Consider the following 27789-nt stretch of genomic DNA (forward strand, 5'->3'; position numbering starts at 1 on the left):
AGTATACGTGTTAACACATGGTACTGTATATGCCACCCCTATTCTGAGGATTTATTGGTCGTTCCCCATCCTGGTTTTCCTGCACAAACTTGGTATTGTAATATTTAATAAAATTAGCTGATTGTACTGAAAGAACATCCAGACCAAATGTTTTGCACATAGACCGTATACATACAGTTCCTTTGTGAAAAGGCTGTGGTGTCATCACATTTTTCAGTTGTCGTGGCTTATCGGTCACCAACAGCACATCTAGCAGGTTATCCGTGACCCACAAATGTACTGTGTCTTCCTCACAGATGTTGTTCCTGCTCCGAAAAACCTTCAGTTTTCGGAGGTCACCCAGACCTCTTTCAGGGCTACCTGGGAACATGGGGCACCTGATGTTGCCCTCTACAAAGTTTCCTGGGTGAAAAAGGGAGAGCAAAACTGGGAAACTGTAAGTACATCAGTCTGTTATCATACAGCACAACATCAAAGATAATTGCCCTGCCTGGTTGTACATCTAAAGTTCAGTTTTATTATTTGGCAGACACTTTTAATGTAAAAGACAAATGGCAAGTATGCAGATACTCTATAGACCTAGACACTATAAAAGTTAATAAAATGAGGTGCCAATATTATAGTTCATAGTCAACTGTGGAATATGCATGTGTCTAAATGTGAGTATTCTCCTTCTAGGCCATTCTTAACAGTGATGAGACCACCCTTGTTATGGAAGAATTGGAAAATGATACTCCATATGATGTGACGGTCTCTGCCATCTACCCAGATGAATCAGAAAGCGAGGACCTCATGGGCACTGAGCGGACATGTAAGCATCATCTCATTTCCCGCAGAAACAAATCTTTCATTTGATGTACTTTTACATAGCTGAAACGTACTAATGTAAACCTGTTTCTAATATCCTTTCTAGTGTCAAAGAGCAGTAAGCCTGGTACGTTGTTTGGTTATGACGGTGCCGCTATACCGATAATACTAATGCTAATGCAACAGTAATGCTAAGCGCTTTTGTGCCTTTGAGCTACAACTGAGTGCAGTACTTGTTCTTATCAGTTTAATATCCCATATGCCCCCATTGGTCGGCAACATATTAAACAGATTTTTAGAACAGGGATACGGAGAGAAGGCTTGCCCTGTCTGTTAACATGTCTACAAAAAATATTGCTGTGCCTATGTGTACGATGCAGCTCTGTGTAAAGCGTTGTCTCGTGCGTTTGTCTTTGTGCGAAGTATTGTCTTTGTGGAAAGCATTGTCTTTATGTGAAGTATTGCTGTCTAAAACATTGGCTTGTGTAGAGTTGTGTCTTTGTGTAAAGTATTGCTTTGTGCAAAATGTTGCGTTATGTGAAAAATGTTTTGTGAAGAGCTTTGTGTTTGTATAGCCTTGTTTAGCCTGTATAGCCTTGTATTGTATTGTTTGTGTGTAATGTATATTGCATACAGCTCTGCATGTGCAAGACAAATGTCAGTGAGTAAAAAAAGTTTTTTGATTTAAAAAAAAACGGCATTTAAGTGCTTTTGAGAAAGCGCCAATTCCAAGTCCTCACTGTACTGTGCGACTTCCCAGTGATCATGGGGGCCCCAGGGAAAATGCACGTGTACAACGCCACCACCACCTCCCTGTCGGTGAAGTGGGACCCCGCCCCGGGCCAGGTCAAGAACTACCAGATCACCTACGTGCCAGTGGCTGGGGGAAAAAACATGACCGTAAGTGTCCCCGATCTGTACTGTGTTCAGTACTTCAAACTGTTCTCACACTCTAAAACATACAGGAAGGAAGCACTGTCCACTGGATACTCAAACTAATCCTATGCTCACCAGCTGCACACTTGTGCTCAAACACACACTATTCTTATGACTTATAATGTTGTTATAATGTTGTTACAGACAGACAGTAGTCCATATTTGGTGGAAGAATGGCCGTAGCCATTTGCGTCAACAGGGAGAGCTGCCATATAAAGATTCCAAAAAATCTTTCTTTGGTGTTAATCCATCCAGTGTTTACTGCAACTGTTGTGTTTACAAAGCCACACAGTGTGACCTGGAGGTGATGCCTTCACTTTCCTGCTCTTGAGATGCGTATTGGTTTATTTAGGCTGGTTTACTCTTAGTTGTTTTTAAAATTACGTCTGTGTTTGCAGTAAGTAAGGCCAACAATATGTGACATGGTCTCAATTTGTTTCAACAGATCTCAGGTTTTATTGTAAACAGTTCTGAAAATGGAATCTGTCCTTTTTTAATCAAATAAATGAATGGATTTATTTTGTATTAACTGAATTAATCTAAATCAAAAATATCTGTAGTAATCTGAAATCTGTTCTGGCATTTATTGCAAAGCTTGGGGGGAGTTTATTTATTTAAATTATATTTTGAATGTCGAAATATTACTGGAAACCTGGATATAGGACAAGTTCAACTCGCCAAATATTTAGTTATCTGACCCCACTAGGTATTATTTTCTGCTTTTCAACAAGCAAGTCCTTTTGCTCAGCTTAATTTGATATGACAAAGTGTGTGCTAGATACCCCAGACACCAGGGTTTTTTGAAGAGAAATTCAGATAATACAGTGTTTGACAATGTCTGTGTGAGTTTTGCATTTTTGTCTGATAGGATTTGTTCTGACCAGTAATCTCTCCCATATTCCTCTATTGCTTGCTAAATGTCAGACTAGATTTCATCTCCATAATAAAAATTGAGCAAATATATCCCCCTCACCGAAACTTCAAAAAGTCAAGCGATACATTGATTTTTATTTTTTGGCCAAGCACAGAAATAGTCCCAGAGATCTCATTAAGATTGACTCTTAACAACAGTCAATCTCATGATTTTGTTGACAAAGTCTTTTATATTTGCATAGTTGTGTGTGTACAGGTGTGTGTGTGTGTGTGTATGCGTGTGTGTGTGTGTGTGTGTGTGTGTGTGTGTGCAAAATCCATAATCCATAATCAATAAATGTATGCACATCACTTTCTTAATTTGCTAATTGTTTTACAAATAAGTTACCAACAAGAATTCATATCTGGGTTACTAGTAGTATACTCTACAGACAGAAGGATAACTCACATCCATGCACTTCATTAGTTTGGATATCAGTATAGTTCTTCAATCTGTTTATGTCGTCAGAAGGCTAAGTATTACTGCCAAGTCTACATATTTGTGTGATACCACAGTTTTGATTACCAATGAAAATGGCTTGGGAATAGCCTTTTGGAATCATTTCATATTACATCTATGCAGTTATATGAAAAAAACATTCTGCTGGTTACAAAATTGCATTGTGTCTTTGAGGAGCTATGACATTAATCTCCAAAGTGCTTGTATGCTATGGGATATGATATTTTGAAAAGTAAAACATTTTTTACATACCACTATTGGGTGAATTCTTACATATCTCCCCTCCAAAATCCTAAAGAGATATTTTTTAAATATTTTTAAAATATGGTAAATGGTAATGGTAAATGGTAAATATGGTTTATTTATGTTTATTTATGCATTTAGCATAATTAAACATGGTAGCCCATGTATTTTTCATACATACAAGTTTAATTATCCTAAAAATACACAAAAATAATAAAATTACACAAATATATACAATTAATGGGAATGGATTAAGGTCTGGTCATTGGGGAATCTGTTTTTTGTTTCTGCATTTGCTTAATAATTACTTTGAGAGAAATTTGGGTGAATGTGTACTCACTGAGCACTTTTAGGTATTTATGAAGAAAAATGTTTTTACTTATTGATCTTCTGCTGCTGTAGCCTATCCACTTAGAGGGTTGACACATTGTGTGTTCATGCCTAGTCCAAAGTTCTAGTTGAGCTTCTACCGGACAGGTACTGTATGGTGAAACATTAAGTGTGATGAAGTAGAATGGCTTGGCATCAGTCCAGAAAAAGCACAGAAGGAAAATAGGCTTGTATATTCTGGGCTGAAGTCATCATTGTGCTCAAAGTGTTACTGGATAGGCCTCCTTCAACTCCTTTTAAATAAATTGCTACTGGACTCATCTTTTTAAGAAAGGAAAAGAAAAACAAGTGATGTTCTCATCTGTTGAAAGCAAACAATAGTCACTGAGTGTTGACATCTGTTCCAAACAGACCCAGGTCGGAGGGAAGAAGACCAACATCCTTCTCCAGAAGCTTACTCCTGACACACAATATTCCATTCATGTGGGTGCAGTCTACGCTACCGGGGGCCCATATACCATATCTGGTGCAGGAAAGACAAGTAAGTGGCAAAAGAAATTTCACTCAAATTGCCAACCCCAAACAAAGGGAAGGATTACCCATGACATTTGGGCTTGTTCATGACGGTGTGCCATTAATCATTGCTGAAAGGCAAGCCTTGTTCCTTATCCTCTCTGTATCACTGTCAGGGTTTGAGCCAGATATATTGAAGGAGCATGTTTAAGCATTGTCACGCTTGGTTACAATGTATATTTTTAAAGGAAAACCCAAAGAAAAATAGAATTTTGGCTTCTATAGTTTCTTAAGTGGCATGAGGGCATGAAGCCCATTTCGTTCGGTTTAAAGTGGAAGCCCATATAGAAGGTAACAAAGTGAGGAAAAAACAACATATCTTGGAGAGCACCGGCAGTTAGCCGCATAATAGATCAAATGAATTACAGTCAGCAGGATGCAACATCCAGTTAATTACCAACCTATGACATGTCACCTTATATTTCTCCAGATCCTTTTGGTGGAGTGAAGAATCTGCAAGTTACAGACCCAACCATGACCTCTCTCAATGTACGCTGGTCACCAGCTGATGGGAACGTGCGACAGTACAAGGTCATCTACGCCCCTGCGGCAGGGGGTGATGAGACCATGGTAAGAGTTGCCAATGGTTGCTTCCTGCCCTCAAGAAGTCTCTATATTTACTTAGTTATTTTGCTTACATATCCTCCTATGATTTTGAAAGTGTCTCTTATGACAAAAGTTATAGTCGGCTTTTAAGAATGTGCTACATGACCCTTACTGTTTGGTCTTGGTAAGGGCCTAGATCCTTCTGTGATGCGTTGTTACCTCTGATTTGTTTGATTCATCTTGTCATCATATTTGCATTGTGTTGTCAGCATATTTCACATTTGTTCAACATCACTTGGAGCTGTAAACAGATGAAGGAGATTGAAAGAATGGCCAATACTTTTTTTGCACCACAACCAGCAGAACCATGTCACACTCTAATTTTCAACCCGAGCACCACTTTTACACAAGTAATATTTGTCAATTTTTTCAACAGGAACAAGTGTCTGGAAGTGCAACCACTACTGTTCTGAGAAACCTTCATCCAGACACAGTCTACACAGTGTCAGTGGTTCCTGTGTATCCTGAAGGAGATGGGCAACGTCAGTCAGAAAATGGAAAGACAAGTGAGTCAAGCTACATGAGTTTTAGGATCAGTAATCAGTGAAAGTCAATGAAAATGGGTGATACAAAATTGAAATTTGCTCAATTTGAAACAGACTTGCGAGTAATAGTTTATCAAAGCCTTCAGGTTATAGTCAATGTGCTGTAGCAGTAAAAAAGGCTAACAGGATACTGGGATACATAGTATTGAGTACAAATCTAAGAAAGTTATACTCACTTTATATAATACCTTTGTCAGACTACACAGAGTATTGTGTGTAGTTCTGTGGATTGTACTACCACAACAATATAGGAGCTGGTAAAGGTTCAAAGAAGGGCAACCAGATTGATTATATGTATTGAAGTTATAAGGACAGACTTAAGATGATTAATCTATTCAATCATAGTAAAAGTAGACTTAGGAGATGTTTGACTGAGTAAATTAATTACAACAAAATTAGCTACAAGGGACTATTCAGGGTGAGTTTGGTTAGTAGAACGAGGGAGCATAAATGGAAATTAGCGAAGGATAAATTCCGCACAGACATTACAAAGTATTTTTTCACACAGAGAGTGGTCACTGTGTGGAATTGCTTGTCAGGGCATGTAGTGGTGGCAGAAACACTGGGGCTTTTCAGGACCAGATCTGATACAGTGCCAAATACTATTTAGCTTTTAGGCAAACTAAGCAGAAGGTACACTTTTGTGGTAGGAAAGGCCAGTATTGCTGGGTTGAGTGGCCTTTTCTCATCATTATGTTACTCTATCCAGTTACTTGCCAATCAGCTGTGTATATTATGATATTTTCTTATGTTTCCTCAGGGTCTTTTAGTGGTGTGAAAGATCTGCAGGTTACAAATCCAACCATGACCACTCTCAATGTGCGCTGGTCACCAGCTGATGGAAACGTACGACAGTACAAGGTCATCTACGTCCCTACGGCAGGAGGCCAAGAGTCTGTGGTAAGGGTTGTCATTAGTTGCTTCCTGTCCTCAAGAAGTCTCTATATTAGAGTTCTTTTTCTTATATATCCTCCTATGATTTTGAAAATGTCTCTTATGACAAAAGATATGGTCTGCTTTTAAGAATGTGATACATGAGCCTTACTGTTTGGTCTTGGTATGGGCCTAGATCCTTCTTGGTTGTGTTGTTATCACTGATTTGTTTGATTTATCTTGTCACCAGATTTGCATTGTGTTGTCAAAATATTTCACATTTGTTCTACATCACTTGGAGCTGTAAACAGATGAGGGAGACTGGAAGAATGGTCAATACTTTTTTCTGCCACAACCAGCAAAACTCCGTCATCATATTTTTCATTTATTCAACTCCAGGAGCACATTTACACAAGTGAAATATCTGTTCCATTTTTCAACAGGATGTAGTGCCTGAAAGTGCAACCACTACTGTTCTGAAAAACCTTGTTCCTGACACCAGCTACACAGTGTCTGTGCTTCCTGTGTATCCTGAAGGAGATGGGAAACGTGAATCAGAAAATGGAAAGACAAGTGAGTCAAGCTACATGAGTTTCAGGATCAGTGATCAGTGAAGGTGATGTGGTACAAAATTGGAATGTGCTCAAGTTGAAAACAACTTTGGAGTAATAATTGATCAAAGTTTTCAGGTTCTAGTCAATGTGCTGTAGCAGTAAAAAAGGCCAACAGGATACTTTGATACATAGCTTAGAGTACTGAATACAAATCTAAGGATGTTATACTCATATACTCTTATATAATACCTTTGTCAGACCACACTTAGTGTCAGCAGGATACAACATCCAGTTAGAGGACTGTGTGTAGTTCTAGAGACTGTACTACTAGAGCGATATAGAGGAGCTGGAAAACATTTAAAGAAGAGCAACCAGATGGATTCTATGTATAAATGTTATGAGGAAAGCGTTGAGATGCTTTATCTCTTCAAGCATAGTAAAAGGCTAGTTAGAGGAGATTTGATTGATTAAATTCATTAAAGGGATTAAGCTAAATTAACTTCTTCAGGGTTAGTTTGGGTAGCAGAACGAGGGGGCGTATATGGAAATCAGCAAAGGATAATTTCCACTCACACATTAGTATGTTTTTACACTGAGTTGTCACTGTGTGAAATAGCTTGCCAGGACATGACCAGGGTTGATACGGTGCTAGATACTATTTCTCTTTTAGGCAAATGAAGGCAAGCGTTGCTGGACTGAATGGCCTCTTCTCATCATAAATGCCTTGTTTTTAGCTATGCTGTGATGTCACCTTATGTTTCTCCAGAGCCTTATGGTGCAGTGAAAAATCTGCAGGTTACTGACCCCACCATGACCACTCTCAATGTGCGCTGGTCCCCTGCTGATGGGGACGTGCGGCAGTACAAGATCACCTACATTCCTGCGGCAGGGGGCGAAGAGTCCGTGGTAAGAGACTTTGGTTGCTTCCTGCCCTTATAACATTGCTTATTTACTTAGTTATGTTGTTGTAATCTGCCTACGGTTTGATAACTCTCTATCGTTTCTAAAATATTTCATCTGGATTCTTCTGTGCTACAATAGCCTGACTGTTTGATATTGGCATGGAGAAAAAATCTTCTGTGATACATTGCTGCTACAGATTTGTTTGGTTTGCTTGTGACTGGATTTTCATTGTGTTGCTCAAATATTTGACATTTGACACCATTGGAACTGTAAACAGATGAGGGAGCTTGGAAGAATGGTCAATCCATTATTGCACCACAACTAACAGAGTCATGTCATCAGATTTGTCATGTGTTGATCTGCCATCATCCCCAGCACCACCAGTTGCACAAGTAAAATATTTGTTCCTTTTTTCAACAGGACCATGTGACTGGAAGTACAACCAATACTGTTCTGCATAACCTTCATGCAGACACAGTCTACACAGTCTCAGTGGTTCCTTTGTATCCTGAAGGAGATGGGAAAAGCCAGTCAGAAAACGGAAAGACAAGTGAGTCAAGCTATATGAGTTTTAGGATCAACATCCCGTTGATTGCCAATCAGCTCTGCCATGATATTACCTTATGTTTCTCCAGAGCCTTATGGGGGAGTGAAAGGTCTCCAGATTACTGACCCCACCATGACCACTCTGACTGTACGCTGGTCACCAGCTGAGGGCGAAGTGCGCCAGTACAAGCTCATCTACGTCCCCGCTGCAGGGGGTGATGAGATTACGGTAACAATAATCTCCTTGCAATATTCACAGTCAAGTCCGTATGTATGTGGACAGTTGGTACAATTTCTGTTCATTTGGCACTGTAGTCCAGCACATTGGATTTGAAATGAAACAATAAATAGGTTAATGTACAGCCTGTCCTATTTAATGTACATCCACATTGGGTGATGCGTTTAGGAATCGCATCCCTTTTTATACATAGCCCCCCCTCCCATTTTAGGTGGCCAAAAGTGACTGGACAGTTGGCTTCTCAGCTGTTTCTCTGATTAGTCGGCTGTATTCGATCGCTTTCTTAACGCTGGTATAAGAAAGCTTTTGGTATCTAGTCTTGATTTGATTGCCTTTGAAGTCTTTATTGGCTTTTTACAACATGAGGCCCAGATTTGTCATTTGTTGACCTGCCCAGCACCACATTTGCATGAGTGAAATATTAGTTTATTTTTGTCAACAGGAACATGTGTCTGGAAGTGCAACCACTACTGTTTTGAAGAACCTTAATCCAGACACAGTCTACACAGTTTCACTGGTTCCTGTGTATCCTGAAGGAGATGGGAAAAGCCAGTCAGACAATGGAAAGACAAGTGAGTCGAATTTTAGGATCAGATCATTGCAGTATGATCTGTTCACTGCTGTTACAGATCCTGATATGAATTGTATAGAGAATAAGAATTACACTAGCTCAGGATCTTCCAGATACGACCTGGATAGAGTACCACATATACTCATGTACAAATGTATTTATCTCTGTCAGTGATATGTTGATATCCATTTTTTTCCCAAAGCTATCCTGTACTAAAATATTACCCCCACATCCACAGGGCCTTTGGCTGGAATCCGGAACCTGCAGGTCACTGACCCCACGATCAGTACGCTCAACGTGCGCTGGGATGCCGCCCCAGGGAATGTTCGCGAATACAAGATCGTCTACACTCCTGCTACTGGGGGCCCCGACAGCACGGTACAGTGGGACTGTCAGCTTGTCAATCAAACATATATTTTTTTAAAAGGCAAAACTCAAATGGTAATATAGATATCCATATGTAACGAGTTAGATTTTTGCCTGAGTCCGAGGTGGGATTTGTCACTTATCCAAAGAATTTGCTAGATGAATGCGTTACCAGTCAGCTAAAGACAAACTCTCCTCTAGCCAAGGGCAACATCTTTCTTTTGAATTTGAAGGCTACTTGCTGCGGTAACCTGCTACAAGCCATCACTTTCACTGCACTTCACCGTGCTTACTAGCGAACTAGCCAAGCTAATCTTGCTATGTATAGGCTATATTACAAAAAGCCACTAGCCACCTTTAGATAATGTGCTGTCCTTACAGCTAATCATTCTAATGTTATTGATTTATTTATTGAGCCAAACCATTATGTCAGTGTTTTTCCAAGCTTGCTTCACTTTCAGTGAGTTAAAGATGAGTTAGAACCAACAGAACATGAATGTTGTGATCACAAAGGCTACATCCAGTAACACTTCAATAACAAGTAAATTGTTTGGCTCGTTCATACTTTATGTAGACCAGAATCCTTCTTCTTTCAGATTTAGTCATAGATCTGTTTGGAATTAACCAGATGCGTTTGTCAGAAATGTCATGCTCTCTGTGAAATTAGCCGTTCTGATGCGTGAAACAGCCTCACCCTTAGCTCAGTTTTGTCCAGTAGGGTCAGAAGATCAGGGGTAAACTGTCGTTTATCATGCACTTACAGTAAGGCAAATAAAAATATGACTGTTTTTATCCATGACTAGGTTCCAAGTCATAGACTTAAAAAAAATTTTTTTTACAGGAAAGAGTTTCTCCAAGTACAACCAACACTGTGCTGAGGAATCTCCTGCCAGACACCCTCTACACTGTGTCGGTTTTGCCTGTGTACCCAGCAGGAGATGGCAGACGCCAGGCTGAAAAGGGAAAGACAAGTGAGTTGAAGAAATCCACATGGAAATTTTTGTCATTACATGTGTAATTACTATGGCGGATTGGCCAGGGAGCTTGTTTTATATCCCAAAAAGTGTAATTCTCACAGGTGCACCACTATTGTATCCTTGGGTGTGGTGCTTAAATCTGCATTGTTTCAGCGGCTATCCAGCTGAATAAATGAATAATATATTAAATGAAAGTTTTTTAAGCCGCTCAGAACAGTTTTCTGCTGAGCGCATGAAACAGACATTAGCTTTCCTCTCTGAAAGCTAGATATGGGAAATAACATTTCAAAACAGGGCCAACAAGGATGTGCTAAACATTCAACCATCCATCATCTAACCCGCTTATTTCTGGTCAGGGTCATGGGGAGGCTGAAGCCTATCCCAGCATGCATTGGGCAAAAGGCAGGAAAAGTGCTAAACAGTATTTTAAAATCAATTTCCAGTTAATGAATTGTTTTTCTTTTTCAGAGCCTTTGGGCGGAGTACAGAACTTGAAGGTCACTGACCCAACCATCAGCACGCTTAACGTGCGGTGGGAGCCGGCTGCCGGGAACGTTCGCGAGTACAAGATCATCTACGTTCCCGCCAGTGGCGGCGATGAGCTCATGGTAAGACTGTCAGCTTTCCGCCATCTGCAACCTCCTCCTCAAAACTCTACATTTTCAATGTCAAAAGAATGGTGGCTTGAAGGTGGAGTGAACCCACAAGTCTCCATGAAACACCTCTTTTCGTGAGCAGGATCAGGTTTCTGGAAGCACAACCAGCACCGTTCTGCAAAACCTCCGTCCAGACACAGTCTACACGGTGTCCGTGGTGCCTGTGTACTCTGCAGGAGACGGCCAAATCCAATCTGACAATGGAAAAACTTGTGAGTATTCAGCACATACATTAGGCAGTTAGTCTGGTTGACAGTGATTAATTGATATGTATTACCTGGACTTTGCCCTCCGGCACTTTAAAGGCTACACAACCACAACTACATACGTATTGGTTAGCTGTCAGTTAGGCAATTACGAGCTGCTCTTTTCTCAGCGCCCTTGGGGGGAGTCAAGAACTTGCAGGTGACGGACCCCACTATCAGCACGCTCAACGTGCGCTGGGAGCCGGCTGCCGGAAACGTGCGGCAGTACAAGATCATCTACGTTCCTGCCACAGGGGGCACAGAGAGGACGGTAACACTGCCATCTTTTTGCCTCGAATTTACCCCCAAACCTGTATAGTACACTCTCAGAAAACAGTGGTTCCACAAAGAGCTCTGTGATTCCATAGAAGAACCCTCTCTAGCTCATGGGTTTTTTGTTGGGCAAATGTGTCTTTGTCTGGGAGCTTTCACACTTCACACCTATGATAGAGGGCTCCATTAACATATAAAGGGTTCCTCTATGGAGACAAGCCAAAGGACCCTTCTTTTCTAAGAGTGTACACTTATGTTAAGTGGTAAAATGAGGTGTTTATAAGCCAGTGTTTTATGAGCTATCTACACTTTATAAAGCCTCATTAATACATTTCTTGTATGTAACATGTTGTCTCGTAAGTTTCTTGTACTGTATGTGATGAGTTCTCCCCAGTCTGAGAGGCCATTCTCAAATGTCCTCCTTCTCCATAATACAACATCCAGAGTTAATGTCTTGAAAAAAAATGTTATAGTTGAAGTTGTTCATCGCTTCCTTTGTCGTGAACAGGATTACGTTTCTGGTGGGACAACGTACACGGTTCTGCGGAACCTTCAGGCGGACACAGTTTACGCAGTCACCGTTGTGCCTGTGTATCCCGACATGGAGGGAAAGCCACAGTCTGAAAATGAAAAGACAAGTAAGTGACGGGTACCAACATAAAGCCGTTAGTGATGATAACCCATATGCATGATCAAACGTGCAGTTGCATTATATTCATCTCAGTCACTCAAGAGTTTGGCTGGCTATACCTGTAAGATAACACCGTAGTACATCTGAAAAATATTGTTTTTCATTGTTTAACAGTGGAATCATGTCAAACTGTTTGCTTGTTCAGTCTGTTGGCCAGGTGTGTCTCAATCACTGCTCTAATAATTCTTTTCCCAAGAGCCCTTGGGCGGAGTAAGAAATTTGCAGGTCACCGACCCCACCATCAGCACGCTGAACGTGCGCTGGGAGCCAGCTGAGGGGAACGTGCGCGAGTACAAAGTTCTCTATGTTCCTGTCCCAGGGGATGTTGAAGACACGGTAGGTTCCTCTGCCGAGAAACATCTTGGTCTATGCAGTTTTATAGAACAAACTTGAGTATGCAGGACATGTTCTCTGATCCTTACAGGAGTTTCCTCATATTTGCCCTCTGTAATGAGATTAGCTTGGCTGGAAGAGGTTTAGAGGTAACATGCACTGACTTCAATATGTTGTGAACAGCAAATGGTCTCTGGAGGAGCCACCAGTACTGTCCTGCGCAACCTGCAGCCAGACACAGAATATCGGGTATCGTTGGTGCCTGTGTACCTTGACGCAGAAGGCAAGAAGCAGTCTGAAAACGGAAAGACAAGTGAGTCACCTTCATCCGGATAAGGTTAACCTATCAATCTACTATTATTATAATGAAAGAGAATAATAATGGACTCTCAATGAAGAGACTGCAGTGAGTGAAATGCTTGCATCGTATGCGAGTCTCTAAAATAGCTAGCTCCATAGCAACACATTATGTATTTGCTTCCAGGGCCCTTGGGTGGCGTGAAGAACCTGCAGGTCACCGACCCCACCGTGAACTCTCTCAGGGTGCGCTGGGAACCCGCGGAAGGAGACGTGCGCCAGTATAATGTCTTCTACGTCCCTGCTGCAGGGGGCCAAGAGTCCATGGTAGGTCTCTTTTGGCTTGGTGATGCTTCAACAAATCTTCATGCTGTATGAACCCATAGCAGTTGACGTGCATTCAATTTTCACATATGGTTCTCTTTACTAGAACCATTCTCAGTTCGCTTTTAGGTAAACTCTGGAATGGAAAAAAAAAAGATACAGGCTCTTTTTTATTCAAACTCCACAAGAAAATTCCATGACTCTATTAGACAATTTGACTGGAGATGGTTTGTATTAAAACAGCTTAGCTAGTTGTCTGGTGAATGCTCAGCAATCACTGAGACGCATAGAGACTCCCTTGGTCTATAAAACTTCTTCATATTTGCAGGAACACAGGAGAATGTCAGCAGTATAGCAGAAGCATGGCAAATATCCAACTGCTTGACATTACAAAAGTAGGCCACATACTGTATAATTTCTGTTGAAAAGATTTTGCACTTCATCTGAATGTCCCCGTTATTTCCTTTGCAGGAGCAAGTCTCCGGAGCGACGGTCAACACAATCCTGAGGAATCTTAAGCCAGAGACCTTGTACAAAGTCTCAGTCGTTCCAGTGTATGCGGACGTGGAAGGGAAACGACAGTCTGAAAATGGAAAGACAAGTGAGTCATTCCGCCGTTTTCAACGACAAAGCACAAGCCCTGTTATACTCGACCATCTGAAATATTTTCATATTCGTTTTCCGTTTAAAGTTGGAACCACATTTAGGTTAATGGAGGGATTTTCGCGTTTTCTTCCCTGCAGAACCTTTGGGTGGGGTGAAAAGCCTGCTGGTAACAGACCCCACCACAAGCTCCCTCAAGGTGCGTTGGGAACCAGCGGAGGGCAACGTGAGGCAGTACAGGCTTTTCTACGTTCCCACTAAAGGCGGGGCTGAGGACATGGTAAGGCCCAGGCTAGGAGATCATTTTTAAAAAATCACTTTTGATGTCACTTTAGATTCTCACTGACCCGTGGCTTCCATTTTTGTAAACAGGAGCAGGTCTCTGGTGGCACTACCACCACTGTTCTCCGGAACCTTCTCTCGGACACACCCTACACCGTGACGGTGGCGCCTGTGTACCCAGAGGGAGAGGGGAAGCGCATGTCCGAAAAGGGAAAGACACGTAAGGCCCCCGGACAATACGTTTAATAAAACAAGTATATTTCATGATTAATAATAAATGAATCATAAAATAATAAAGTTGTCTCCTTTCAAGCTTTATTTTCTTTTTTTGTGACACTTGCTTCAAGTTAGTTTGCTCAGAGTCGTCTGAGTTGTCTGATTGCTTCCCAGCCCTTTTGATTGATCGCAGAGGGGAAAGAATCTACAAACTCATCCAAATGGACTTTAATGCAATTAATTACAGGGAAGCTTGCAAGGATATACCATCAGCATCCCCTGGGGTGGAACAGTCATGCGCTTAGAGTCAGTCCAAAGAAAGCTCTATGTTGGTCTGTTTACTATAATAGACCAGATTGCAAAAGCCCTCTGGTCACTCTTGGAGTGGACGAAAGGAAAAATCTATCTAATTATCAGTCCCCTAAGTTCTCTTTCCTTTGGCGTCTCATATAATTGTTTTCACTGCTCCAGTTTCCGCCCAGATTGTGTGCAGTGCTCCTTCAGCAGAATCCCCTCCAGAAAAGATAATTACTGAGCTGAGGTTGCAGCAAAGCATATCTGTATCACTTGTGACTAATGATTTACCAATAGGGCCAAGAGCTTTGTTGTGCAATGCTGACACGCAGATGATCTTGCATTCTGTTCTTATTTTGTATGTGCAGTATATATACTGTAATGTCTAAAATACCACACCATACTGGTTGAGATTTTTCAATGAGCATAACGCATCAAATAAAAGTAGAAGCTCCTCAGCTGGAAGGCCAAACAACCTATTCCAGACTATTAAGGCATTGGTAGTTGGCTGCCAGTATAATAGTTGCTTGGTTTTTGAAGTGACCATAATCGGAGGATAAATTGTCTGACCCTGAACCTGCCTCTCTGTTCTGCAGTGCCGCGCACCCCACCCAGAAACATCAAGGTCTACAACCCCACCCCCAACAGCCTGAACGTGCGCTGGGAGCCTGCCACCGGGAAGGTGCAACAGTACCGTGTGGCCTACTCGGCCCTGACTGGAGTTCGGCCAGCCAGTTTTGTGAGTCACTGCCATAGTACATCCTTTAAAATAAAAGAGTTTCCAGCTCAAGGGGTTTCCCTGCTGTAAAATTCAGCTATGCCAGTATGGCTAAGCTGGTCATAAAGTTGGTCTAGCTGGTTATGAGCTGGTCAACCAGCTAGGGCTGGTAGCTTGTCTGAGCTGGTCAACCAGCTAGGGCTGGTAGCTTGTCTGGGCTGGTCAACCAGCTAACAGCTGCTTCAAAACAATGCTTGAGCTGTTCAAACCATCTCAAGCTCGGAGCTAAAAACAAAAAAATTCTATTGACATTTTGGGATTGGTCAACAGGTTCACCAACTAATCAGTTTTCCAAACCTGTTTAATATAAAACAAATGATTATTATATCATATGGGACTTTTGAATTCTAAAGCTGGATATCTCAAATAGTATAATATAATTCTAAGCTTTAGAGTCTGCTAAATTCAGGTCCAGAATACTAAGGGAGAGATGAGGTAGGGGTTTTGAGTTCATTCTTTAGAAGCAGTTGAACCTTTCTAAAGAAAAACACATTTTAGCTATACTCCACATGTGCTGATAATATGGAAAAACCTTTTCATTATCTTCTTTCCAAGCTTTTCATCTTTTGGCAATGATTGCACCCACATTTTCTAAAATGTCAGGGAATCGATGGAGCTATTTGCCTCATAAGAACTGATCCCCTGATCTGTATATGACATCACTGATAGTACGCTGATAAGTTCTGGGATCATCAGACCTTTGAAGTCCGATAACAAGGCAGTTTTTTTTATGATTTCTTATTTTATGCTTTGTTTTTATGGGGTGAAAGAAGACCTTTCAAAGTTGCAGCCAGCTTCCTATGCCAGTCATGCCAAGTATCAAATGACAAATGTCAAACACAAGTTTTGGAGGTTTAGTAAAAGTGGTAACAGATTACAGTTCTCAAGAAGGGGCTTGTACAGTAGTCATTGTGGCTTATGACCAGTAAAAGTGAGGCAGCTAGAACCTGCTTTCCTTGGCTTCTTCCTCCCAGTGGCCTTATGTCACCAGGGGAATCTTCACTGTGAAATCTGGGTTCACCTACAAGATCGTGAGAAACTGTAGGCAGGAAAAAGCACAAAGGAAGCCAAAGATGTTGTACAGCCAAAAATGAAAATGTCAAGTAGTCATTAACAGGTGACAGAGATATTTGAAACTATTGCCATTTGGCTGTATATTGAAAATGACCATTTGAAAATGTCAACAAAAAAGAGGTGATTGGAATATATTATCAGTTTAACAGGCTGACTTCAATAATGACACTGAAGCAGCTGGGATGGGTCAGGTGCTTTGCAACAAATTGTCTCAAAAAAGAAGCCAGGCAGTGTCCGTTTTCCAGAGAGTACAGCATCAATGGAGTGTTTTTTTTTCCACTTCGTTTAGCCATGATAATGCTAACTGTGGCTGAGTATGGATGAATTACTGCTGCCAAGAAATGCATTTCTTCTTGAGTGACACAAATAGCTCTGGCGGTGAAGTCATTGTGTATAGTATCTGTGCCGAATTAGTCATGTTTTCTGGGTTATTTCTCTTCAGCTATAGACAGGCATTTTTTAAACAGTAAGTACCTTCTGGCTGCATCACTGTTCTTCGTCGATTCGGGTTTGACTCAGTGCGTTTTTGTCCTCCACAGGTCCTGGTTCCTGGAAACACACACAACGCCTTCCTCGATTCACTCATTCCTGACACACCGTACTCAGTGGATGTCGTGCCTCTGTACGCCGATGGGGAGGGAACGGCTGTGAAAGGAAACGGCAAAACCCGTGAGTCATCCTAAATTTTTGACAAAACTGGCTACAAACCAAACCTTTTCAAACCTCTGTTCAAACATGGCGCGCACAAAATAACTTTGTAATTTTTGGATGGAGTGCTCATACAAAGATGCGGTCACCTGCACAAGATTATTCAACATATATTATGACATGGACTATGTTGACATAGAAACGTGCCGGCTCTTGTGTAATAACAACGTTTGCTCTGGATACTGCAGTACCTCGCGGTGGGCCCAGGAACCTTCGAGTCTTTGGGGCCACCACCAACACTCTGAGCATTGCCTGGGACCACGCTGAGGGGCCCGTCCAGCAATACAAGATCGCCTACGCCCCCCTGACTGGGGACCCCATCACTGAATATGTAAGTGCAGCAAGATAACTCTGTCTACTGACAATCCAAATCCGAACAGCATGCAGGAATGCTCTCAGATAACAGTGGTCACACACTCTGTCACACACTCTCTCGATGTAGCACAGTGGTAAGATTAGACAGTTAATTTAATGTAAGCCTATTAATGTTAAAGTGAGTGTGTGAGGTCAGGTTTATTTAGCCAAATTTGCATTTCCTTCCTATTTATGAGTTCACATTCAATCAAAATAATGGCAGGGTGCCTGAGCAGGCAAATGAAGATAAATTATGTCAATTACACAAATCTCAGAAATTAAAAAGACATGAAATCTGTTAGCTGCAGACACCCTCTTGAAGTGTTATTACTGTCTGGAAGCTGTATTGTTTGGACGCTTGGATAATGTGGGAAGCGGTGAAAATCCTACAGCTGTGCCTCTCCCACTCTTGAATCATTGTGTGATGGGCGCTGGCACAAACGGTAGCTTGTGCTAATGGGAATAACGTTTATTCTCCGATGTTTTCCCTCAGGCTGTCGTCCCTGGAAACAGAAACAATGCCATGCTGCAGAACCTCCAGCCCGACACCCCGTACAACATCTCCGTGGAAGCCATTTACACCGACGCAGTCGGAAAGAAGCTGGCTGGAAACGGACGCACACGTAATGTCAGGGCGTCTGTCTTGGGGGACACAGTTCAAGGAAGCCATCTTAGCCTAAAATGAGCAGCTGTTAATCTGACTTTCTGAAACAACAAATCCATCGTTTCATCGCAGTTACTGCTTATTAAAAGCAACAGTACCTCAGCTCTGTCCAGTCTAACATACAGCTTTTCCAATCAGGTCCAATGATGGCTCTTAACTTTGTAGAACAGAGCTAGCTCTTCCTGCATGATGTTTGAGGTCCTGGCATAGGAAATTCACATTTTAAAACCAGGGAGACTCAGTGAACATTGGTCTTTGTTACGAAAGCAGCACACATATTTTGCCTTGGCCTATTCTGAGTTGGCAGCTTGAACTGGCTTTCATCCAACAGAGGAGCTCTCAGTACAGCTGCCCACTACAAGAAAAATAAACCATAGGTAAACACGCATTATTCATAACAAATCCAAAACATGGAGAGATTAGAAACATTCTCTGCTCTGTAGCAGTCCAGCTGGTGTTGTGGTAATTCTCTGCACTGGGGTCAGCCTGGAAACAACAAGTAAGGTTTCCCATGCCTTAGAATGTGTAATTGCCGTTACTGATTGGATGATGAAATCTTTCTACCCTGCCACGCCTGCAGTTGCCCTCCTGGCGCCCCAGAACCTGCGTGTCACGGACGAGTGGTACACCCGATTCCGTGTGCATTGGGACCCTTCGCCCTCCCCAGTACTGGGATACAAGCTGGTCTACCAGCCCACAGGTACAGTCAGCTTTTGGGGGGGATATAGGAAAATGTTTAACATATTATGAACCTGTCTCCAATTCTCCAAAGCATGCATTAGTCAGACACGTACCAAAGCTATTTGTACATTTTTGTCAGCATTTCCCATGATGCATTTCTACAACTACTCACCCGTTGTGCAATAAAGCACCAGGCTACTCTTAAGTGAAGAATAAGTAAATATTTAGAGTGTAAGGAAGGATATAATCCAAACAATGAGTCACTGAATGATAAACCTTTTTTGGGAACCAAATGTTTTTATTTACAAAAAAAATTTTTGTCTTGTGTGGGCTTATATCCTCAGATAAGGACGAGACCTTGGAGGTGTTTGTGGGTGATGTGACCTCGTACACCTTACACAATCTGCAGCCAGGCACTCCCTATGATGTCAAGGTGTTCGCCCAGTACGATGCAGGGATGAGTGGATCTCTCGATGGACAGGGAACCACACGTATGTACCAGGGTGCACCAGACTATGGTCTTTTATGTCCTTCACATGATATTATTTCCCAAACATATACTTTTTACCATAAGATAATTATACCAAGATAAATATATAAAAGCCTACATATTTTTAAATGAATTGATGTTAACCCTTGATATTAAGCTATTTGAAAAAATAAAATAAATCATAACCTGAAAGTTTGGTTTTGCTGCGTATTTCAACCAAACACATTCCTAGTGTTCACTCAAACATAGTACAATATAATAATGTAACCGTATTCCCTATTTTTTCCAGTGTACCTCAATGTCTCTAATGTTGAGACGTTTAATGTTGGCTACGACAAATTCTGCGTCAAGTGGACACCACATCGGGCTGCCACCTCTTACAGAATCAAGCTGAACCCTCTCGACCGTAAGTCCAAATATTTGCACTCAAAATGTCGACTAAGATTCACAAATGAAACCACAGAGCATTGTTATTTTCATTACATCCCCCCACAGAAACACGATTTCCCAAAAGTTTAATCGCAGACTGTATAAAAGAAGTCAGTGTGGAGGAATGTACTAGACTGACACACACCCTTTACACATGTCATCTTTTACAAATTATTGACATGCGATATGGGAATTCTGGGCCAGTATCAATAACCAATATTTGTCTGGCAAAATTGGCTTTTCCGATACTGATATTGGCCCAAATTTCAACCAAGTTTCCACATTCCTGGAAGTAGATGAGCATCGACGTGAACTTATCCAAGACAGATGTAGCGAATTTATTTTTATTATAAAATATTTCAACTTGCTGACTTTATTATTAATTAGAGAGCATGGTTCTAGAACTGCTGACAATATAGCTACTATGTTTAGCTTGTGAGTTGGGCCAGTAAAAATAAAAAAAAGAAATAAATGAAAGAGGTTCAGATGACTGTGATTAGGCTGTTGTTTTGAGCATGTTTTCACTTAATTTACTTAACATCAGCAGCGCATTAAATGTGCGTATGTTGCGCCATCATACGCTTAGCATTTTGCCAATACTGATACTGCCTGTCATTTTGACATGATTCCCTCAAAAGGCTTTTTTCAGTGCTGTTGAAGTATGCAGATCCGTAGTGTATCCGCATCACCACACACATGCTTAGAAACACTACAGCTTATATGATAGTGTCTAGATGATCAAAGAGATGTTTATTTTAGCTCTTTGCTTATTTTCCCCCAAAAGCAGGATGCATAATTTGGCAGGATGTGAAAGAAGCCAACTGCCAACTTTTAAGTGAAAGCTTAGATCACAGTTCTGTTCATCTGTTGACTACATCTGTGCCGTATTCACACGTAACTTAAAAAACAGGAAATTATGTTTGAATCAGTATTGGGATACTCATTCCCTAGAGACTGATTTTGCCAGAGTAAGAACAGTTGATAGCACTGTTCCCAGGTGCTGAATTATCTGCAAGACCGGAATCTCACCAATCTAATCTTGAAAAGAGAAAGAGCTAAGATTTCAGAGGACAGGTGTTACGTTTGCTTTTAAATGCACTACAGATGTTGAGTGTTAGTGATCAGTCATGGAAAAAATGGACGGTGGAATAATTAAATCTTTAAGGGCTCAAGGGGCTTTTCTCTGAAACCCATCAAACCAAGTTTTTTCCAGTATTTGTTGCTCAACCATGTACAAAAATAATTATATGATTAGCCTGGATTCAGTCCACATTTTCCTTAAATGCAAATGCATGTTCTTTCTTCACAAAACGTTATTAAATCATCTAAAGTGAATCAACAAGCTGTGTTTGTGAGGATAGGAGGCATTGCATTTATTTGTAGTTCAAAGTAGTGGACAAATGTTGATTGAAATTAGGTCACTGGCTTAAACCCCACATTAATATCCTGAATGGAAATATTATGGCTGAATGTTCATTATTTTTCTGCAGACAATATTAGGTTCCAAACACAGCATGTGTTGCCTCCATATCCCATTAATTTTTTACCAAATCCACATGAAGCCAATACAGAATAAACCTCTTCTCAAAAGGATTTAGGAAATGTGCTCATGGAGGTCTGCACAATTTCATACAGTAATTCATAAATTACTGTGGATTGGGAGCTGTCAGAAATTTGCTGTAGAACTGGGTCTGGATTTAGTCAGCACTCCCCTTTAGACTGAAACTTTGACTTATAAATATGCAAATACTGTATTACTTCATTCACAAACACATTTTTGGCAACTTAATGTTAGCAATTGCTCAGCTGGCCTAGGTTGTGTTCTTGAGCTGCTTATTTCTAGCTCAAAGTTAAGAACAGATTTGGATTCAATTCAAGTCTGCGTGAAGATCTACACCTAAACCGGGACACTTAGTCCAGTTTTCCCTCCTTTTTTCCAGCTTCCAGTAAGGGCCAGCAGGAAATCACCATCACTGCTGCCAAGACTGTGTACTGCTTTGACGGCCTCTCTCCTGACGCCTTGTACAACGCCACTGTGTTCGTCCAAACCCCCAACCTGGAGGGACCCGGGGTCAGCGCCAAAGAGAGAACCCGTAAGTGCTGACCTTTCCCTTTTATCGCGAGCAAACAAGGCTCTCGTCTTTTATTGAAAGGAGTTTACACCCCGTTTTAACTGTCCATATCTCCTAGTTGTGAAGCCCAGCGAGCCACCAACTGCAGCCCCGACCCCTCCCCCTCCTCCCACCATTCCTCCTGCCTGGGAAGGTAAGCAAACAAAACACTCGCCGGTCGTAAACGTTAACACAGCGTGCGACGCAACGCGTTCAACACCACACTATAAAAACCTGCCATGTCCCAGTAGGTTTTCCCCGAATCAACAAGAACCCAGAATAGAACAAACCACTTCAAAAAGGATTCAGGAAATTGGTTCATGGAGGTCTGGGCAATTTCATCATTCCGATTGGCAGCTGTCACAAATGTGCTGTGGTTTGGAGGCAGTACATCGATTTAATTCACCATCACACATGCACTGCATCCCTCCAGGCATTGAGGTAGTCTTAGTTTGGGAATGATCCTCTACGGAGAACAAAATTGGAGTTTGGCTCGTCTGTAGGAACTGTCTTTTTAATTAGCCGTTGTGTTTGACCTGTTAAATCACCTTAAGGGTATGTTACAGCAGTCAACCACAAATGTGATGCACTGCAGTTGGCATTTTTGCTCCCGGTTGTGCCAATTACTAACAGGAAAAAAACCACATTGAGAGGCTTATGGCTGCCAAATGTTTTCTGCTTGTTTGTTTGCTTGTGATTGAGGAAAATGTGATGTTAAACCAGCATGCGTTCATTTTGTTATTTTCTTTTATCACTTGTGGTTTGTGAATCTTCTGGAAAAAGTACCTCATAGCCTTTAGTTGCAGCACTCTGTTAGTTACATGCACTGCTTACCTTGCTGTTGATTGTTCTGCTCCAGTGTGCAAAGGCGCCAAGGCCGACGTGGTGTTCCTTATCGACGGCTCGTGGAGTATTGGCGATGAAAGCTTCAACAAAGTCGTGCAGTTTGTTTTCAACACCGTCGGAGCCTTTGATATCATCAGCCCAGCAGGAATGCAGGTACTGTTTTGGGGTCTGTTAACAAAGAGCTGTGAGAAAAGAATAATATTGGGGAAACCGCAGAATAAATGTCATGGCTGTTATTATGTTGTCTTTCTGACAGGACCTCTCAATTCATGTGACTCATACGCCTTTCTTCTCTCCTTTCTCTGTGAACAGGTGTCTTTCGTCCAGTTCAGTGACGAGGCAAAGACGGAGTTTAGGCTTAACACTTACCATGATAAGGGCAGCGTGCTGTCAGCTCTTCATCTCATTCGCTACAGGGGGGGAAACACCAAAACAGGTACCCCTCACTAAAAATAACACCTTTAGTTTTGATGTCTGTCTTTGACTGTTGCTCCACTGTGTTTCAACTGTTGTGACTGTGTTCAGTTTTGACTGTTGAAGCACAACACACGATGAATGTTTTGTATGAGCATCCCCATACTACCAAATCCCAAGCTGGATTGATAGGACATGCTTGATTTGGCTGGTCTTCCTCTTTCAGGTGTTGCTCTCAAGCACATCGGTGAGCGGGTCTTCACATTTGACAATGGAATGAGACGGAACGTTCCAAAGGTTCTGGTGGTGGTCACTGATGGACGTTCTCAGGACGAGGTTCAGAAAAGTGCCTCCAAACTGCAGCATGCTGGTAAGACAGCACTCTGCACTCTGCACTCAGCACTCTGCTAATACCTCTCCCCATCTGGATCTCTCCATTTCTCTCGGGGATACCACACTCACGCCGTCACCCAGTGCAAGGAACCTCGGCGTGGTGATGGACAGCAGACTGTCCCTTTCCGAGAACATTGCGGCGGTGACCCGGTCTTGCAGGTTCTTCCTATACAACATACGGAGAATCCGCCCCTTTCTCACCCCCTACTCGACCCAGGTCCAAGCGATGGTTCTGTCCCACCTGGACTACTGCAATTCCCTCTTGGCTGGCCTCCCAGCATCCGCCATCAGACCCCTCCAATTCATCCAGAATGCAGCAGCTCGTCTGGTCTTCAACCTTCCCAAATACTCACACGTCACCCCCCTGCTTACTTCCCTCCACTGGCTGCCTGTCATGGCTCGCATCAAATTCAAAACATTGGTGCTAGCCTTCCAAGCAGTTAAAGGGTCTTCCCCAGCTTATCTGCAAAAAATCATCAGACCCTACATCCCTGCCAGACCTCTTCGTTCAGCCTCCACAGGCCGCTTGGCACCTCCCCCTCTCAGAACCTCCACCTCACGCTCACGACTACTGTCTGTTCTGGCTCCACGGTGGTGGAACGAACTCCCCGTTGAGGTCAGAACTATAGAATCTCTCCCCACCTTCAAGCGCAAGCTGAAGACGCACCTCTTCAAGCAGCACCTCTCCCCATCCCTCCCTACCTCCCTGTGAACCTTAATTGTTCTCTCTGTGACTTGCTTTGTGTATCGGTATTTTTAGTTGGCTAGGTAAGCAGTGTTTGGATAGTTAACTTTGGTGACTTTTGCTCTGTTTGTTTGTTTGTTTGTTAAAAAAAAAAAAAAAAAAAAAAAGAGCCCCTTGTCCTTATCTTTGTTGTACAGGTAGCAGTTGAAATTGTACTTACCTCTAGGGTCTTTCAGCGAACTTATCCCTGGTTATGGGTATGCACTTTGTTGTACGTCGCTCTGGATATTGGCCAAATGCCAATAATGTAATGTAATGTCTTGGCAATGCAGAATTATTATTATTATTATGTTCTCACTGTTTGATTTGTGAGACTGTTATATATATTTGGCGTGGCTGTATTTTACCTGTTCATTTTCTTTGAATCTTTGCTGAAACATTGAGCAAATACCTTTGACCCCTTTCTGTGGGAAAGGTATTTTCGTCCATAGGGTATTTTAGTGCTTCTACTGATAATGACAACAACCTGACATAAAAAGCGATATCACTGTAGAATGGATAACTGGAAAATCTTCTTATGTTTGTGTGTGCATGTGTGTGTGTGTCCTGCAGGTTACAGTGTGTTTGTTGTTGGTGTTGCTGATGTGGACTACGCCGAGCTGCAGAACATTGGAAGCAAGCCAAGTGAAAGACACGTGTTTATTGTGGATGACTTTGATGCCTTTTCAACGATTCAGGATAACCTTGTCACGTTTATCTGTGAAACAGCAACTTCCAGTAAGCATTGATTTATAACCTTATGTCCCCTCACAATGCCAATAATTTTATATATTTAAAAATGCTGTTTGTATGATTCTGGTATTGGCTTACATGCATATTTTGCACAGTATTCAGAAAGTCTGAGAAGTGTTTGTAACTGTTCAATTTTGGTTGTTTATTTCACAGCTTGTCCATTGATTTACTTGAATGGGTTCACGTCGCCAGGTGAGCATGCGTGGATATGTCTGAATGCGCATAAAGGTCTGCATGGCTACACACAGTGCAGCTGGCAACAGTAGTCTCTTGAATATTGTGGTATGAACTGTACCTTGTCATCTGCAGGCTTCAGAATGCTTGAGGCATTCAACTTGACAGAGAAGACCTACGCTGCTGTAAAAGGAGTTTCATTGGAGCCCGGCTCTTTCAACAGCTACTATTCATACAGAATCCACAAAAATGCATTTTTGACACAGCCCACTACGTAAGTTAGATCATTTTAGCTCATTTTCAACTTGTTTGTTTCCAAACAAGGAGGATTCAGACTGTTAATGTACATCTTCCGGGCCTTTCTATGTCTTCCATACTCTTTAACTCTGGGATTGGTTATACCAATTCTGCTGCTACATGTCCCTCTGTGTATGGAAACAGTGACACCAAAAACATTTCTTGTTGTTTTTTTGTCTTATTTGGCCCATCTTAAGGCATTTTTTATATGCACAAAATTGGCTTTTTGTGTGTGTGTGTACACAGTTGATTTAACGTGCTCAAATGGAAACACTTTTCACAAATTTGTGGTGAAGAAAATGCTTCCATTATATTCTGATCCCTTGAAGGCCTGGGAAAGCCTCGATTTCCATCGCATTCATATATTTGCGCTCAGTACGCACCCTCAGATTTTGTGAGAGACGTCTCTGTGGCTTGGCCTGAGTTTCCTCGAGTGTGGCTTACATGATGAGAAAGACAGTGATTCAGTAACGATGACATGATATATCTTGCCCGGTCATGCTCAGGCAATGAGGCCATTCCCTACCAGACAAGGTCTGTTGATTTACAGCATACTCCTAAGTATGTTGTGATTGCCTGACCCAGCAGGTCAAGACATTATGCATGGGAATATCGCTGCCCTCAAGCTAAAGCCGCAAACAGACTAATACTGTCTCTTTGTGGCGTTTGCCAGACAATCTGATCATGTTCAGCTGTGGTGTCGTGAGCACTAGCCTTTTCTTTGTCACAAGATCTAAGTCTGTTTGGAAAGTTTGGCCTGCCAGATATCTCACTTCATTAAATTGACTAACAAAATCCAATGTCGCAACCAAAGCCTTTTTTTGCGGTAAACAAACTGCCACTTCTGTTGAGTGCTGAGTGCTGAGTGCGCTTGTTTGCTTATTGTCTGTGATTTATCTGAGGTGTCGCATTCTTTTTTGTCTTACGTCATTTCTGTTTAAATCTGACAGGGAAATTCACCCTGACGGACTGCCGCAGGCTTATACCATCATCCTTATGTTCCGTCTCCTCCCCGATTCGCCAACGGAGGCGTTCGACATATGGCAGGTGTCTGACAGCGGCAACAAGCCTGAAGTCGGAGTTACCGTTGATCGTAAGGCTTGAATTTTGCCAGTTCAGGGGTTGGGGGGTGGAGGGAGGTTAAGCTCGAGGTCAAAATGGTGGATGTAGTCGACCACCAGCTGTACTTGATGACTGTGTCATGAAACACACTTTTCACCTGGGATATCAGGGCAGCACTGCAGTCTCAGGGCTGTGGTGCTGCATCTTTGTCCGTAATCAAGCAGCAATGATGGTTTATCTAGGATACTTACTTAATCTGGCCAGCTCTTGCTGCCATTTTGCCACTGCCAAATTATCCCTGTATTTATTTTTTATGATACTTTCACATAATCTTCTACTTCCCAGCTGTGTGAAAAACAGTCTTTTGTGGGTTTTGTCTCTCAGCACTGATATATTCCTAGCTTATGTGGTTTTCACAGCATCTCTGTGCAACACACATTGCTAGAGACTTAATGCCTCTCTCCCTCTCTCCCCCACCCCTTCTTTTTTCTCTTTCTCGCATTAGCTTCAAGCAAAGCAATATCCTTTTACAACAAGGATACACGGGGGGAGATCCAGAGAGTCACCTTTGATAATGAGCAAATCAAGCAGATTTTCCATGGGAGTTTCCACAAGGTAAACGCCTTTTTTGTTTTCTAGTGGAGCGGAATTCAAAGGGGTCGCTAGGCAACACTCTGGGCTTGGTACTGTGGTCACACCTAGGCTGCTCTGTCTCTGTTGACTTTCCTGGGGATATAAGGATACTGAATAAAGAATAAATACCTGGCATTCCTGTTCTAGGTGGTGTATCAAAGGTACAGATACAGACACGTTTCAAGTTTCTATTTGTGACATAATACTTTATATTTTCTGCATGTCATGTAAAACATTGCAAGATGAAAAGGATGCTTATGTGATGATGTTTGTATTGGCACAATTGTATGCCATACATAATGAGATATAGGCTTGTATGGTTATATGTTCAAAATGTCCAAGAGTCAGACCCAGAGGAGCATGTGAAGGATATGAGGGGGTCACAGATTAACAGTACTGAGCAGTACGTAAAGTCAGATATTTTATTATTGCTAATTCAGCTGAATTATATTTCTACATATGGCGCCTGTATCATGAACAGGACTGGATAATTACTATTGCCATTTGTTCTTCACACACATACACCCCCAAGTTTGGAATCACCTTGCCC

The 27789-nt window shown here is 41.9% G+C and overlaps 1 protein-coding gene and 1 non-coding gene across 2 annotated transcripts in view; both read left to right on the top strand.

Moving 5' to 3' along the window:
• Positions 1 to 27789, top strand: part of col12a1b (collagen, type XII, alpha 1b) — an 80666-nt gene that overhangs the window by 34626 nt on the left and 18251 nt on the right. Inside the window, exons 27-68 of the mRNA XM_061241129.1 lie at positions 297 to 436; positions 679 to 811; positions 914 to 934; positions 1568 to 1707; positions 4100 to 4229; positions 4692 to 4831; positions 5244 to 5373; positions 6173 to 6312; positions 6729 to 6858; positions 7606 to 7745; positions 8163 to 8292; positions 8378 to 8517; positions 8969 to 9098; positions 9336 to 9475; positions 10305 to 10434; positions 10909 to 11048; positions 11179 to 11308; positions 11473 to 11612; positions 12123 to 12252; positions 12502 to 12641; positions 12822 to 12951; positions 13123 to 13262; positions 13731 to 13860; positions 14003 to 14142; positions 14235 to 14364; positions 15251 to 15393; positions 17046 to 17175; positions 17403 to 17545; positions 18062 to 18191; positions 18813 to 18932; positions 19258 to 19404; positions 19693 to 19809; positions 21773 to 21925; positions 22023 to 22097; positions 22803 to 22942; positions 23102 to 23225; positions 23430 to 23573; positions 24894 to 25058; positions 25227 to 25265; positions 25383 to 25521; positions 26495 to 26637; positions 27112 to 27221. Coding sequence (XP_061097113.1) covers positions 297 to 436; positions 679 to 811; positions 914 to 934; positions 1568 to 1707; positions 4100 to 4229; positions 4692 to 4831; positions 5244 to 5373; positions 6173 to 6312; positions 6729 to 6858; positions 7606 to 7745; positions 8163 to 8292; positions 8378 to 8517; positions 8969 to 9098; positions 9336 to 9475; positions 10305 to 10434; positions 10909 to 11048; positions 11179 to 11308; positions 11473 to 11612; positions 12123 to 12252; positions 12502 to 12641; positions 12822 to 12951; positions 13123 to 13262; positions 13731 to 13860; positions 14003 to 14142; positions 14235 to 14364; positions 15251 to 15393; positions 17046 to 17175; positions 17403 to 17545; positions 18062 to 18191; positions 18813 to 18932; positions 19258 to 19404; positions 19693 to 19809; positions 21773 to 21925; positions 22023 to 22097; positions 22803 to 22942; positions 23102 to 23225; positions 23430 to 23573; positions 24894 to 25058; positions 25227 to 25265; positions 25383 to 25521; positions 26495 to 26637; positions 27112 to 27221 — 5426 coding nt within the window. The remainder of the gene's footprint in view (positions 1 to 296; positions 437 to 678; positions 812 to 913; positions 935 to 1567; positions 1708 to 4099; positions 4230 to 4691; positions 4832 to 5243; positions 5374 to 6172; positions 6313 to 6728; positions 6859 to 7605; positions 7746 to 8162; positions 8293 to 8377; positions 8518 to 8968; positions 9099 to 9335; positions 9476 to 10304; positions 10435 to 10908; positions 11049 to 11178; positions 11309 to 11472; positions 11613 to 12122; positions 12253 to 12501; positions 12642 to 12821; positions 12952 to 13122; positions 13263 to 13730; positions 13861 to 14002; positions 14143 to 14234; positions 14365 to 15250; positions 15394 to 17045; positions 17176 to 17402; positions 17546 to 18061; positions 18192 to 18812; positions 18933 to 19257; positions 19405 to 19692; positions 19810 to 21772; positions 21926 to 22022; positions 22098 to 22802; positions 22943 to 23101; positions 23226 to 23429; positions 23574 to 24893; positions 25059 to 25226; positions 25266 to 25382; positions 25522 to 26494; positions 26638 to 27111; positions 27222 to 27789) is intronic.
• On the top strand, positions 1002 to 1187 carry LOC133129857 (U2 spliceosomal RNA). Its single transcript, XR_009708860.1, has one exon. It is a non-coding gene; the product is annotated as a U2 spliceosomal RNA (small nuclear RNA).

The sequence above is a fragment of the Conger conger genome, chromosome 5 (genome assembly GCF_963514075.1).
Source record: "Conger conger chromosome 5, fConCon1.1, whole genome shotgun sequence".
Classification (NCBI taxonomy): Eukaryota; Metazoa; Chordata; class Actinopteri; order Anguilliformes; family Congridae; genus Conger; species Conger conger.